The sequence below is a fragment of the Oryzias latipes genome, chromosome 6 (assembly GCF_053564925.1).
Source record: "Oryzias latipes strain Hd-rR chromosome 6, Olatipes_Hd-rR_3.1".
NCBI lineage: Eukaryota > Metazoa > Chordata > Actinopteri > Beloniformes > Adrianichthyidae > Oryzias > Oryzias latipes.
This window is the reverse complement of record NC_136242.1, coordinates 31,614,985-31,629,386: the sequence shown is the minus strand read 5'-3', so window position 1 is coordinate 31,629,386 and position 14,402 is coordinate 31,614,985. Positions and strand designations below refer to the sequence as shown.

The 14,402-nt window shown below is 40.5% G+C and overlaps 1 protein-coding gene across 1 annotated transcript in view; it reads right to left on the bottom strand.

The window, feature by feature from the left end:
* Nucleotides 1-13,923, bottom strand: part of LOC144992519 (cadherin-13-like) — a 149,438-nt gene extending 135,515 nt beyond the window's left edge. The window contains exon 1 of the mRNA XM_078949219.1: nucleotides 13,576-13,923. Within this exon, the coding sequence (XP_078805345.1) occupies nucleotides 13,576-13,620 (45 nt within the window). The 5' untranslated portion in view covers nucleotides 13,621-13,923. The remainder of the gene's footprint in view (nucleotides 1-13,575) is intronic.
* Between the last annotated feature and the right edge of the window lie 479 nt (nucleotides 13,924-14,402).

Sequence of the window (14,402 nt, the reverse complement as noted above, 5' to 3'; positions counted from 1 at the left end):
TATTAATTTAAAAAGATGTAGAAGTATTTGGGAAAAAAGGTAACCCGATGGGACAATAAATGAAAGGACTATTCATCTCATCAGGCCTTTTCCAAATCATGGCAACCTCCATGGCTGTGTACTTCTTATTTTTTGCCTTTCTCTGGTTTAGAACTAGGTTTTAGGATGAAAGAGCATTAAAACAAAAACAGAGTAGGAGAAAGATCAGGAAAATGTAGCAAAAAGTATCATAAATCATTTTAGGTAGTAATACTCAGATCTCTTTTGCGTTTTAACATTATTTTGATTAAAAACAGTGTTAGAATAAAATACACACACGTTTTAAAAAAAGTCAGGATCTATTGGCTCATAGGTTTTTTTCAAGACAGGTTATAAGGTTGCAAATTTCAAAAGCAGTCAAAATGACTCCATCTGTAGTTTTTAGAATTTTAATAAATAAATCTGCTTTTCCTTTTAAAAAACCATTCAGCTCTGTCCGGTTTTAACGCCTCATACTGTACGGTACAGTATGATCCAGTATTTTGAGTGTTTCCATTATAAAACGGACCAATTTAGCCAAACTTTTGGCCCCTCAATGGTTGTAGGTCCATAGAAAAATAGAGCGGACTGGTTAGGGCGGAGCTACCTTTGCAATCCCTTGATTGGCTAAAGGGCATTATGACAAAAGAAGGCACCAAGAGAGTAACTGTATTCCTCTTCGCCACCCGTAATCTTCTCTCACACAACATTAAATTCTAGAAATGAGCTACTGGATGACCTCCATTGTTGTTGTTGTTACGTTTCACCCCGCATGCGCCATGACGGTCCAACTTTGAGGGGAAATGCTCGCCTGGACCATTCTAAACCTCCCGTTCAGTGGAAACGAGGCTAAAGGTGCTAAAAGTCACATCATAAGATATTTTGTCCCACAGAACAGAATAGCAGGTTTTCGTCTGATTCAGACCGGCCTGATACTTTTGTGGGTCATCTGTGTTCGACTGTATTTTTCCTCACAGCTTACATTTTTGAATAAGAGCCTTAAATGATTTGAATAAGATTGTTTTATTTGAGCTGGAAAAAGACAATGCAGAGACATTTAAAAATCAATATGGGACGCAGACGTTTAGTCATAAAAAAATAAAACCAAGATGAATGGTTCTTTTTGCCCCCTTGATGCAGTTGTCTATGTAAATGTCTGTTCTATCATCCATCACCTTTGATCAATTCTCAAAATTATTCTCAAAAATATGTATTTTATTTTCGGCCCCTAATACATTTTGTGTTTGTTTAACGTTATATATTTAACTTTGGTGGAATTCTGCAGCTTTAACCCTTGTGCTATCCTAGGCACTTTAAATTGGGAGTGGGGTCATCTAGACCCACCAGACAGTGCTCTGAACCTTTTTCTTTAATGATTTGTGATCTTCACTGGTGTCCATGGATTACATGACATCTTTCCACCTTTATCCACCTTTGTCATGGTAGGGAGAACACGTCAAAGTAAGGGGGGGGGGGGGTCATCTAAGATAGCACCAGGGTTAATGTAGTTTTATGGTACACATCCCACTTAGGACAAAGACCTTTACATTAACATGAGCAGCATTGAACAGGAAGACTCCTTCAGAAGCTGCAAGCGCTTTAAGTGGTTCCATCTATCTCCCTTTTATACTCAAATGCAGCTGTCGACGTGTTATTTCTGAAATCGCAAGTTTTTGTCTGAAATGATCTCCACTCACATTTGAAGAAGGAAAGAGAAACTTCTTGTACTACAGTAGTTTAGCAACTCTATGCTAATAGTGTTCCTCCTGTGCAGTTTTTACCTCTTCTTTGCCTAACTTCACTTAAGCTTGCAGCAGCAGAAGCTGCGTTTACCTACCCACTGTAAAAGCAAAAGGTGGGTGTTGAGGCCTCTTCAAAAATCAGAAGCGGAGAGTGAATAAATTGCGCACTTTTGATGTGGAGTGTTATGAAGGAGCACCTGCAGTTGAGTCAAATGCTTGACACACTCATTTGTTTTCTAAAGTGTTTGGGTTTCTGCTTGTTTCAACTAAAACACAGCATTAGGAGTGAATGCTGTAGTTCAATTATACTCGCAGTGCAATATTTCTAACTTCCTACCACTTGTCACTCAGTCTGCAATAGTGACGCAGTTCAAGGTGAAGGTCAAAGCTTTACTTTCAGTCCACTGCATTTTCAGGTAAAGGAAAAGTTGACAACCGAAAATAAGAGGACTTGTGAATGTGAAACTCCATTAATACGAAAAACTATAATCTGATTAAAGCTTAAGTGCTTTTTACGGCTGAAAAAGACAATTAGACGCCGATAGCCACTGACACTGACTGGGTTTAGCTCGTGCTGGTTTGCGGCGCCTTCCGGCTGTGAAACCAGGGTTCGACTCCGGCCTGCTCCCTGTTCCCTTCTCTATCCATGTGCCGGTCCCAAGCCCGGTTGCTTTGAGAAGGTTGCGTCAGGAAGGGCATCCGGCGTAAAACATTGCCAAGTTTACCATGCGACTCGTTCGCTGTGGCGACCCCTGATGGGAGAAGCCGAAAGAGGAAGAAGAGACGCTGATAGCCACTGCTACTTGACCATCTCAAAGAAATATTAAAAAATATTAAAAAGCTAAATTAATATTTTATTTTTTAATTAATTTAAATTGTAATCTGTATTAAATTACAGCAATAAGCAGATATAATTTAATAACTCATTTATGCATAAGAATTTGGATAAAACTTTTTAATACCAAGAAATACATATAAATTAAAGGAGCTGCTAAAAATATTACCTCCTATCAGTTTTCCTGTCATAAGTCGACAATCCTCATATGCTCGTCTTAGTTGTCTTCCTAGACATCTGTTAGCAATTCTGACCCCCCCCCCCCCCTTTTTGTTTTTATGTGACACGCAGGAGCTCATTAACCAATGCCAACCCTAGCAGCCAAACAACAAGGCACAGTAAGCTGAACTCTCTTGAGAGTTAAGCAAAAACCTCAAATGTTTACCTTTATACTTGGAAAATAATGTCATTCAGTCATCTTCGAAAACTGTATTGTTCCCTTTGGGGTCACAGGGCTGCCGGAGCCTATCCCGACCACTCGTGGGCGAAGGCAGGGTACGTCTTGGACAGGTCGCCAGTCTGTCGCAGGGCTGGAAAATAATTTCCCCTTTACAATAGTAAGATATTTAAAGGGTGTTTTTTTTTATTTAGATTAAAATCTCATACTTAAAAATCTTATATATTAAGGTGTACCACAGGTTAATTTTTGAGTCCTTTTCGTGTTTTTATCAATGATTTCTGTCAAATCAGTTTAAAATTCTCTACCGACTTAGGAGAACTTTCAATGACATTTTTAAATTCTCAAATTATATGTAGATGACACTGGTCCATTCCTCTGGCTATAATATTTGCTATATCCAAGAGTCCTCATGGTCTGATTTTCAACTAACAGAAAGAGCAAAATTGGGTTGATGATGAAGCAGTTTTAATGTATGACATCTGCGGTCAACCATATACTTTATCAATTAACTTTTAGATGGAATGCCAACAATAAATGTTAATGGGTTTAAATTTGTAGTCTCTTTTTTGGCTCTTAGTTAACATTTATGATGCATTTCAATTCACATTACAAAGGAAAAGCTCTCATCATATGAATAGAACTTTGCTTTTCTACAAATCTCTCCGTCTTACCAGGTCAACTTGAAAAAAACTGTTACTGAAGCTACCAATTATTTACAATGCTGAAGCTGTTTATAAGATCGTCTCGCATGCTCATGTGTGCCCCCTCAAAGACCAATTCCGATGAAGATTGAGATTTTGGTGTTTTTGACATGTTCATCTTGTTGCATTTTCTGATGATGAAGGACATTCATTAAGAAAATTAACCTTAAAATTGCATTTCTGAGGATTTCATTATAAATCATTGGGAATCAGGAGCAGACAAAAAATGCAGTTTAAAAGGTTATTTGTGATGTATATAATATGCTGGACAGGTGAGTGTTACTCCGCTCCAAAGTTTCCACCCACAACTCAAAGAAGTATTTCTAATGAACTCCTGCCGCTCTGCAGAAACTATGGCCTAGAAAACAACATAGGTTACCTGATTTTGGCTAAAAACGGCATAATCATGATTAAAAGACCTCAAAATAGTTGAAAAGATGATCGGAGTGGTCCTTACAATAATCTCTGTGGATTGGTTCTGAGGTGTTAGTAAAGAGGTGTTAGTAAAGAGCAACCCTGCCAATCGTATGAGTCACTAAATGATTTGTATTAAACTATTTTAGACTTTATTGGCTCTGATGTGTTTTTTAATAAAAATATTTGGGGATCACATTTTGTCCTCTTTAACTAATTGTGGCACACAAAGCAGATGTCCTTTTTTATTGTTACAAAAATTAACAATACATTACCCAACAAGCGTTTAAATTCAAAGCTCTATGAGATTAGATTTTTGACGGCATCTCGGAAGAAGGATGCTACATCTCATCGGGTTATACTTTTAAGTTTTTCAAGTTCACTTTACACTTAAATTCCCCAGTCTGATTCCTACTGCAAAGGCTAAACTTAATAAAGGAAGTTGCCAGTCCATTTATTGATAGAAAATTTAATCTTAAAGACAAAAAAGGTCAAGCCAAACACTCCAGGTTCCAAAAGTACACACAACCTAACTCGCTAGGAAGGACACCACTTCCTTTTCTGGCTCTATTAGAAATAATTATCCACGACTGATCTATACCAATTGCTCAGTGGAAGAGCAGCTTGTCTCAGCTGTGTCGCACTGCATTATTTGATCATGAATATACTTGTGCCCATCCCAAGTATGAAAAGAATCTCCTTTGAATTTTGACAACCTTCTAAACTCACTGTAATTCTCAAGGTGGTGAATGTCAGTGTGGCAGTGGAGCGTGGCGGTTGGTCACAGAAAAAAAAAAAAAGTCCTCTTTGAGCAGGTCAGCCACAGGGGGTCTGGAATGGTAAATGCACTGATAACCGGCCACCCAGTGCGACTCTGCTGCAGCGTAAAAAACCAAGCCGTCAGTGTGGTTGCCACCCCAGCGGAAAATTGTGTCCACCAAAGCGTGTGAGATGGGGAAGGGATGTGACAGTAAAGACATGCAATCCTAATGAAAATCAAATCCAGTCGGCTCGCTTCTCAGGGAGGCTCTGTGGCAGAAATCCTATAGCACAACAGCATTTCCCCTATACTTGATAAGAGAGAGGTGAAGTTCAGATAAGGAGAAGGTGGAGGCCAACTCCATTATGTGCTGGTGGATCAGGGTTGCCTAGTAGAAAACACCAACTGGCCCTGTGACTCCTTGTTTTTAATCACGATTATATTTTCCTGTACTTTGAATTCGTCACACCATGTGTGAGGCGGTGAACAAGCCACCTCCACATGCCTTCCTGGGCCAATCTGCAATTTCATATGCCCAGGCATGTTACCTCAGCAATCCCATGTGGGTTCTGGCATGTTTACCGTTACCAAAAGCTCTCAATTTTTCTGAACATGTGTGAATTTCCTCAAACCTACAGATTATTTATTTATTTATTTTTTGCTGCTGCTAAAGTGTCTTTACTATTTGCAAATACAAGTTCTGTTCGGATAAAAAAACAAAACAATCAGGAAGTTTAAATAGTCTTGAAATGATTCTAAAATGGCTATTGTGTTTTTTTTTTTATATCTGCAGATGCATCTGCGTTTGTGTTCCATAAACATAACTTGGATGATTGATTAAAGGCCATTTTCTGTACAAAAGTAGCATAGAAAAGCTTGTAGTAGACCTAGTGAAATAAGTTAAACCACCTGTGTTATACTTTTTTTAAAAACATCGCTTGTTTTTAAAGTTACAAGTGTCAGAAGACGAAAGAGTCTCAGGGTTAAATCATTGACTTTATATCAGAACTGGACCGAGTGACACCTCCCCCCTGGCGTTCCAAACAGGAAGTTATCGCAGGTTCCAAGAAGCCAAAATCCCATAGACTTCTCTAGAGAGAAAAAACAGCTGTTACTCAGTGTGTTTTGGTCAGAATAACAATTCTTGCTCTGACTCCCTTTTTAAAACATCTTCTTGATTATCCTTTTTTTCCATTTTATTTTTTTCTGTAGTGCAAGTTATTAAAGATATAAACTGGCCAATCAGATGAGATGCCTCAACAAAAGTAGGTGATGTCTGCTGGCCCCCCATGTCCAACATTCAAACCATTTGACACATTTCATTTGATAGGGTGTGAACAAGCTCACTGATGATTGGAGAGAGTGGTTGCCATAGAAGTGATGACTCAAACCGTTTCAGGCCAATCACTGCTTATGATGTCGTCTGGCTGTTTGGCGTCCATATCGCCAAATAAATGGAGACTAAACTAATTTTGTTTCATTGGAACCAGAAGTAACCATTTTCTATTGGTCAGGTCACACTCACTCGTTCCAGTTCTCTTTTACAGTCGATGGGTAAAATCCAAAAGCATGTTCAAATGGAAACATCTGGATCAGCTGAGTGACAGCTTTGCTATTAGATTATTTTGTTTCACAGCTCCATCACTTACATGAATGCTTCATTTCTGTTGGTACCTCATAAAACAAAGGATTGCAGAAAATAATTAAATAAAATCACCAATTGTCACGCTATACTATAGTTCCCTCATCTCTGCACAGGATAACAGTTAATATGGCTAAATGAACAGGAAGTGTTCATTAATCCAAGAATTTTTGATGGAAATGTCCCAAACAAAAAAGAAATGATAAAAAATGATTATATTTGCTTCTTGAAAGTTAGTATGTTTTCTAGTAGCTCAGCTAAGAATGTAGCTCTTTATACGAGGGTCCTTAAAAATAACTGACGAGTCCTGCAAATATAGAAATGAACCTCATAGATAATGGATGCATTGTCTGTATTTCATATCCCAGTCCAGACTTAAAATTCTATTAGTTGAGACTTCAGAATACAGCAAAACCGGGACATAAAGCCATCATTGAGGTTATTACTAATCCATTCCCCTCGTATTTTCATGTGCTTTAATTTTTCCTGCCCCGTCATTTAATTCATTTGTAAGCTCAAAGCCAAGAACCTGCTTGCCTTAATAAGAGATAAACCTCTGAATAGAGAGCCACATTAATTGTGTTTAAAAGAATTCAACTGAAGTAGCAGCCCCCTCTGTCAGTGACTCTCATTTCCCCACATGCAGACATCAAAAGAAATAAGTGGGAAGAGCAATTCTAATTGCCTGGAAGCGACCTGACTGCCTCGGCACCAGTACAGTGTTTTGTGCGTTCAGTTCAAATAAGTCCTCCAATCTCTGTCCGTTTTTTTTTTTTTTTTTATTACATTCTGGCTCAGGGGTTTGAATGACCACTCTGGCTCTACAAAACATCTGCTAGAAGAATAAAAAAAACAAGCAAATATAACATATTTGAACAAATCTGCTAAGAGACAGCTTCAGCATTAACATGGGACAATTATACCTGACATCACTGCAATAAATATTTGGCATTCTGTCGCCATCTAGACAGCAGAGGCTGTACTGCATGCAGAAGAGTGGATAAGGACTTCAATCAAGCAGGACTTTTTTTTTATTATTATTAAACGAGGATCCATCTTCTGTTCCTGCTTTGTTGTGTGCAAGAATCATAAGGGTTTGCTGAAACTTCCCTCAGCTACTTCAGGACAAAGACGGGTTACACCCTGGCAGTTCACCAGTCCACCACAGGGGAAAATGTAAAGAAAAGTAAAGAAACGTCTTTTAATTAATTACATCGTCATTTGTTTGTCTTGTACTTTTTGTGGAAGTTTAGTGTTTTTCATTCATCCAGATGGAAAAAAAAGGCTGTGTGGACTTCAGTTTCTTACCAAGTTTAACATACAAACTACAAAAACAAAAAAAAAATTAAATAAACAGAATTTGACTTTAGGTTAGCAAGTGTTTCACAGAAAGACGAGAGATAAAATGCAAAAAAGCAAAATAAAAATCTGCTAATGGGGTAAGAAAAATGCTGTGACCAAGAATATGTATTTTAAGAGAAAATGCACTCACTAAGACATGATTATTTTACGTTTGAGAAACTTTCTTAAGATTATTTTCTGTGCGAGACAGAAAATTATATTTTTCTTCTTGAAACAAGTGTCTTAGGTTTCCGTTTTTGCAGTGCACTGACATAAGACGTGCGGCTCTAAACGGTCAGCACAAACCAAAAGCAAACCAAACTTTGGTTTTTCGCTCAACAGCGCTTTGACGCCTGGAGCTTCTTCCCACCTGCATTTTCCCATCTAACTAGATTCAAAAAGAAACATCAAAAGGTTAATTGAGCTGAGTTAACACTATTGCTGAGCAAAACTTCAGTCAAGAGCTAGAGGTAAACTAGTTCATGAAGATCATGCAAGGTGAGCCTAGAGCAGGAAGCACATGAAAATGAAGTAAAGCTTAAAGACGCAAATATTTCTACACTTAATCAAGCAAATGTTGCTGAAAAATTCTAACTTTAAAGCACGCAAGTGACCCTGTAGGTGTTTATCTTACTTTGTGCTGCATATAGCTCAACTGGGGTTAAATTGGCTTCTAATTTTGCATGTTTTTCTAACGAAATCTATGAAACGAGCACAGCAGATTACAGTTCATTTTTTATTCCCCACTGCACCATTTCGTTTGATACGAGCATTTAACATAAAGACATAAAACAGCTGTAATTATTTTTAATAAGAGCAGCAAGCCAGATGGAACTTTCCATTATATGGTTTTCATTGCAACCTCTTAGCCCGTCAGTATAGGCGTTTGGTGAATTGCGTTAGCAGGAACCATATGGCAGGAGAAGGATGGAAGCTCCCTAGCAACAGGATGAAAAATATGTTCAGCAATCGGAAATCTCCATCATCACATTTGACCCTGTGAGTATAATTAACAACTTTCTGTAATGAAAAGTTTAATGTTCAGAGACCTGCAGTGAGTAACTCAGTCAGGAATGATCTGCTACTCATTACCTGAACTGAACATTAAAAAAACAATAGCTGAGCTTCACTCAATGACAGACTAATGCAACTTAAAGTATCTTTGCTTTCTGCCTTTGTTAAAGAGAAAAAAGCGGTAGCTTTTTACATGAATACTCCCACTGTGCCAGTGGCAGCTTGGTGCACTTTGTGGCTGTAGAGAGAGCCGCTGCAATCATGCTGAGAAAAGGACTCGCGCTCCTGACCCACCAAGCACAGCCTTGAGCTGGCGTGTCACTTACAGTGTGAAGAGAGGGGCATGTTTGGATGTCTGAGAGGCTGCTGAGACAAAAAGAGTGGGTGAACATTACATGAATATCCCTGATGTGGTACGAAGGGTGTTAGAGCAGATCATGAACAAGGAGGAGGAGGAGGAGGCATAAGGCCAGAGATGGAGAAGGGTAGAGGAAGGCTGGGTGCCATGCCTTGCTTGCAGGCATTTCAGATACTGCCTCTGATCAGCAAAGCTGCTTTTCTTTTTATTCATTATCTTGAGCGCAGTCTGTGCGGCCTTTTATGTAGCCGTCACCCACTTTATCTTCGTGCATGTTTATCTGCTTGTCTGACCGCTAAATTGACAAAAGCAGATCAAACCGAGATGAAAGTGTGATGAACTAGTGCAACAGCCTTGGACTCCACCACTGTGTCCTTCACACATGATTACTAAGGACTTTTTTGTGTGTCTGCTCATGTTGGTCTGTCTATACTCACAAATAAGCCATTAATCTGCTCTCTCGGGACAAAGCTTTTTCTCTTTTTTCCTCTCCACTTGGCACATTTCACAAGTAAATCACCCAATGTCCAATGTGTTTTGCATAATTAGGCCACTTATATCAAATGCAGGCAGATTTTAATAGACCGCGAAGGGGACGTATTTACTTTAATTACTACTCTCGCTGCCTCCATACCTCGCCCTCCTTCACTTCATCTCCTATCCATCCTCTCCCTTCGCCCAGAGAGTTCAGCAGCAGCAGCATCAAGGAAAGGGAGATTGAAGGAGACTGTCTGGATCAAAGGTCACAACCTCCTTCAGTGGAGTTTAGATAGTGTTTGACCTCAAGAGTCCAATGCAGTTTGGTGCCGCTCAACCCACCGGCACAGGGGAAAACAGAGAAACAAAACGTGTCACCACTTCAGGCTCCACTGTTACAAGCAAAGAGTGGGTGTGGGAGTGGGCACAGGAGGGCTTTTCACTTGTAACTTTTGAGTGTGAGGATGCATGGCTGTGTGCTTTATTTACTGGAAGCTTTTAAAGTTTTCTATCAATACCAGCAAAGTCCAGAAATAAAAAGGAAAAGGGCCTTGCAAAGAGCTCTTACACAACATTCGGTGATGGGCTGTGTGCTTTCACACAGGAAACGGCACAAACACATGGCAAGTGAAGGAGAACAAAAACCCCAAAACTACACAGAAGACAACCGACTGATGCTGGCACCACATCAACAGCATGTGTCCAGACCGAGCTCGACCATTTCCACTATTCTTTACAGACTTTTGCCATTTCTCATTTGGTTAATACGAAAAAAACTCTTTCCAGTCCAACTTTTCTTTGAATTCTGGTGATGAAGCAGCAAAGGCAAAGCGATGGGGGTGAATAAGAAGGAAGGAAGGGATAGGGGTGAAGAGGAAAGACACAAAGGAATAAGCTGCCTTAATGACCAGCATTCCCCATTAGTGTCATCATTAGACTTTGTAGGCTTTAGTACTGTCACCCTTTAACAAAACTCATGGAAAAAGTCCATCTCCAAAGCAGAACTTGGTGGCAGAGCGATGGCAGGTCTAAAGGAAGTCCTCACATGAAGAAACATCTCTGAGAGAAATTAAAGAAGTTAGCTGTGGGTCTGCTTCTGAGGGGATAATTGATTGTCCCAAATGATGGACATGACAGGCTCCATCTGCTGTATTCGTAAAAGGCAAAAGCTCAAGAAAGTGAGTTCATAGCAGGCATCCTTCATTATCCTCTGCAGAGGACGATACGTAAGCTCCTAACGAGTCAAGTCATTTTGATGGAAAATATCATTAGAAAGAGTACAAAATAAATAAATAAATAACACACCTGTTGTTTCTTCAAATCTCAAACTATTTGTGATGTTTTAAATAAGATTATGCATAAAAAGTAACCAGTTGCTTTTTTTTTTATGATACCAGATCAAACGACTGCTTTAGGATCAAATGCATAACAAGGAAAATGCACCAGATGTATAAAAAAAAAAAAGTCTGCTTTTAATCTGTATTTGGAACTATAAAAGTGAGCTCCATCAATGAGTAACAGGACACTACAGCGAGCTTCCATCCTGTGGTTGAAGCATATTTCCTGAAGACCATGACCCTCCATGTCTCTCCATACCACTCTCTCTCCTCAGGCCTGCACTAACTTAAATGGGAACTTTAACAGTCTGCTGGTCACCGCGCCCATAAACGTCCACGCCAGCAAATCTGTCACAGACACACCCAGGTGCCAGCCCAGAATTTAAACCGTGAGTTTAACTCATCCCCGTCCCAGAGGTAGAAGTCAGAAAACGCCACTAGCTCTCAAAAAATAAACGGTGGATAATCGCATTGATTAAAACAAACAGCTAGTTTCTTTTTTTTTACTGGTTTGGAGGGCATGGGGGGGGGGGGGGGGGGACAGGAGCTGAGGAGGGAGTTTAAGGATGTACAATAATAGATAAAAGCATGAAATGTGGAGAGCTGAGAGTCACAGAGGAAAAGGAAGAAAACAATGGCAGAAAAATCCCTGCACCTGCTGCTCACGGCTGCGCTGTGCTTATTTTGAATCGCCGCTCCACCTGGAGAGTCCGTTTCATTTGGAAAGTGAGGATTTATTATCAAGGAGGGGGCTGCTGGTGGCATGCATGCTGTGTGTGCTGGCATGGTGTGAGGAAGGTAGGTGGAACAACTTATCATCCGTGACTGCTTGGCTAGAAGAACACACTTGGCTGCGAGTGTCGTCGTGGCACGATGTTCTCACGAATATGCAGACTGAGGGAGGAGGGCCAATAAAGGCCGTTTTGAACACCTCAGCGTGGGGTTTACTTACAGTCAAAATGCTACCAGTAATGTTGCATTTAAAGATTTCATCAAATTGAAGTTTGAAAAGAAAAAGAAAAGCATTCCAAACTGCCGGTATCCCATCATTCCACAGAGTCTTAGAGGAGACAGCAGGCTTGGCCTTCGAGTTTGAGACGATCAGTCCATCCGAGAGTATCAAACTGTAATACCTGCAAAGTTCTGAACACAAAATATGATGGAGAACTTAAAGGATTAATATTCATCAGGGAAGCTAATTGTTTGTGTGCTGGAATGATTTAAAATATTTTTGCCCTTTAAAGTTTCCAATAGGTCAATTAAAATACTCAACAAAAAAAAACTCACAAAAGTGGCAAAAAAGAGAAAATTAGAAGAGGCCAGGCCCTAATCAATAATACAGGGACTTAAATAATTTCTTTCGAAACACTGTTAGCCAGAGTCATGATCGCAGCAGATTAGAGGATTGAAGTACAATGTGGAAATGAACCAACTGCTTATCTAATTAAAAAAAGAACAATACACAGATACTAAGCAGGAAGTGTGCACTAAGCCTACACAGGCCAAATAAGAAATGAGCTGCAGTCTCTCAGAAGTCTGGATGAGCAAAGGAGTGAGAGGATGAGAGGAAAAGAGAGAAGCTGCAAAACAGTTTCTCAAATGAGCTGTTTGCCTGTCATGCTTCAGGGCTCTCTCTCTGTCTGTGCATTAAGGAAAGAGGGATTTAGAAATTAGCTGGCACTGCTCCTCAAAATTTCAGATTGTTTTCTTTAAAAAGTAAATAAAAACTCTGAAGACTTCTGTTGACCAAAATCTGGCTTCTTTTTTTTTTTTTTTTAGAGGAACCTCATCTGACCTCAGAAGGTCAGATGTCGCAGAGCTTCTGGGATTCCATTCAGAAAATCCACCACAACAAGCAAACTAGAAGGCAATACAAGAAATGTGACACTGGTGTGCAGAGATGTTGTTTTTTCATTTTAAATTATATATCTAAAGGAAAGTGGGAAGAAATGGAAAAGACTCTGAGTTTAGATGAAAAAACAAGACAGAGAAATAAAAACCAAGTTAGTTCCCAGCCTCCGGTTTGCTCTCCTCTCCTCCGTGCTCCTGTGTCTGTGCCTCCCCTCACTCACACACGCTCCCTCAGAAGCCCACAGAAACGATCAAGTTGGTGGCTGAGCGGAATGTAGATGTGACTGGAGACAAGAGCCGGAGCCGTGATTTGCACACAGAAGCGGGGTCCAACCTGCAAACCTCTGTGCGTCAGGCGCAAATCTCTGCGCGTCAGGCGCAAACCTCTGCGCTCTGCCCCCACAAAGTGACGGGAATCCCTAAAGTACAAGAGACAAGACAGCAAAGCCCGACGACACCTTACGTCCCCCAGTCGGTACCAAACACAGAAGCACGCGCGCATCGGAACCAGCCAAACGGGAGCAAACTTGTTTAGGCACAATCCAACAACATCTAGTCCTAATTCTATTCTCTTTATGCTTATGTTTTAGAGCCTTTACAAACTTGGTGAGCTTATTATTGAGCCTTAGAAGCCCCACAGCTCTCGGTGTGGGTGAAGAAAACCTCGCACCCATCATTTCCTTACCTGGTGGAGCAGGAAAGCCATCAGGACGCGGACTCCGATCTCCATGGTGGTCTCAGTTTCTCTCGGTCGGTGTGTCACAAAACAGATTCAAGACTGGGCGACAGAGGCTGGGTCAGCTCTGCTCATAATTCCAGAGTCCAAACGCCGGGAGGAGAGGGAAGCCTTTCCTGTGAGCCGCCGGCTGCCAACTTCCCCCAAATGCAACTGCAGTGAGTGTGAGCGCAGCAGACCGCTGGATATGAAGGCGCGAGCGCAACCAATGGATTTATGAGAAGGACAGATTGGGGGGGTTGGGGGTGGCGCGGAGGACAGGGGCTCGTTTCTAACAGAGGTTCCTCATTCTCTCTCTCTATAAAAAAGAAAAAATAAGATGTCTGAATTTTTTTGTGCGGAGTTTCCAGCGATCGTCTTGCGCCCCGCCGGTCTGTTCCCCGCATCCTCCCCGATTCTGACTGTTTTCTCGACAGATGACTTCATGGCTCCAGTCCCGACAGCTTTGATGGGCTCAGGTTTAAGATGATTTACGGTTTCTGTCGTTTTTCACTCAGTATTTACGAAAGGGCAAAAGGAACGTATCCAATGTGCAGCAATGCCTGCCAAAAAAAAAAAAAAAAAAAAGAAAAGGTGTGTGGGGGTTAAGATAATGTTTTTGACAACACAATAAAGCTGAATATTAGAACAACTCCAATAACAGTTCAATTCGAATTCATAAAATACTTTCTAGTTTTTCTCCATCCATTTTCATTTATTCCCATTTGGGGTTCTGGGGTTGATGGAGCCTCTATCCAGCTGCTAAAATCCCACTCCAATGAAAATCCTGTTTTTGG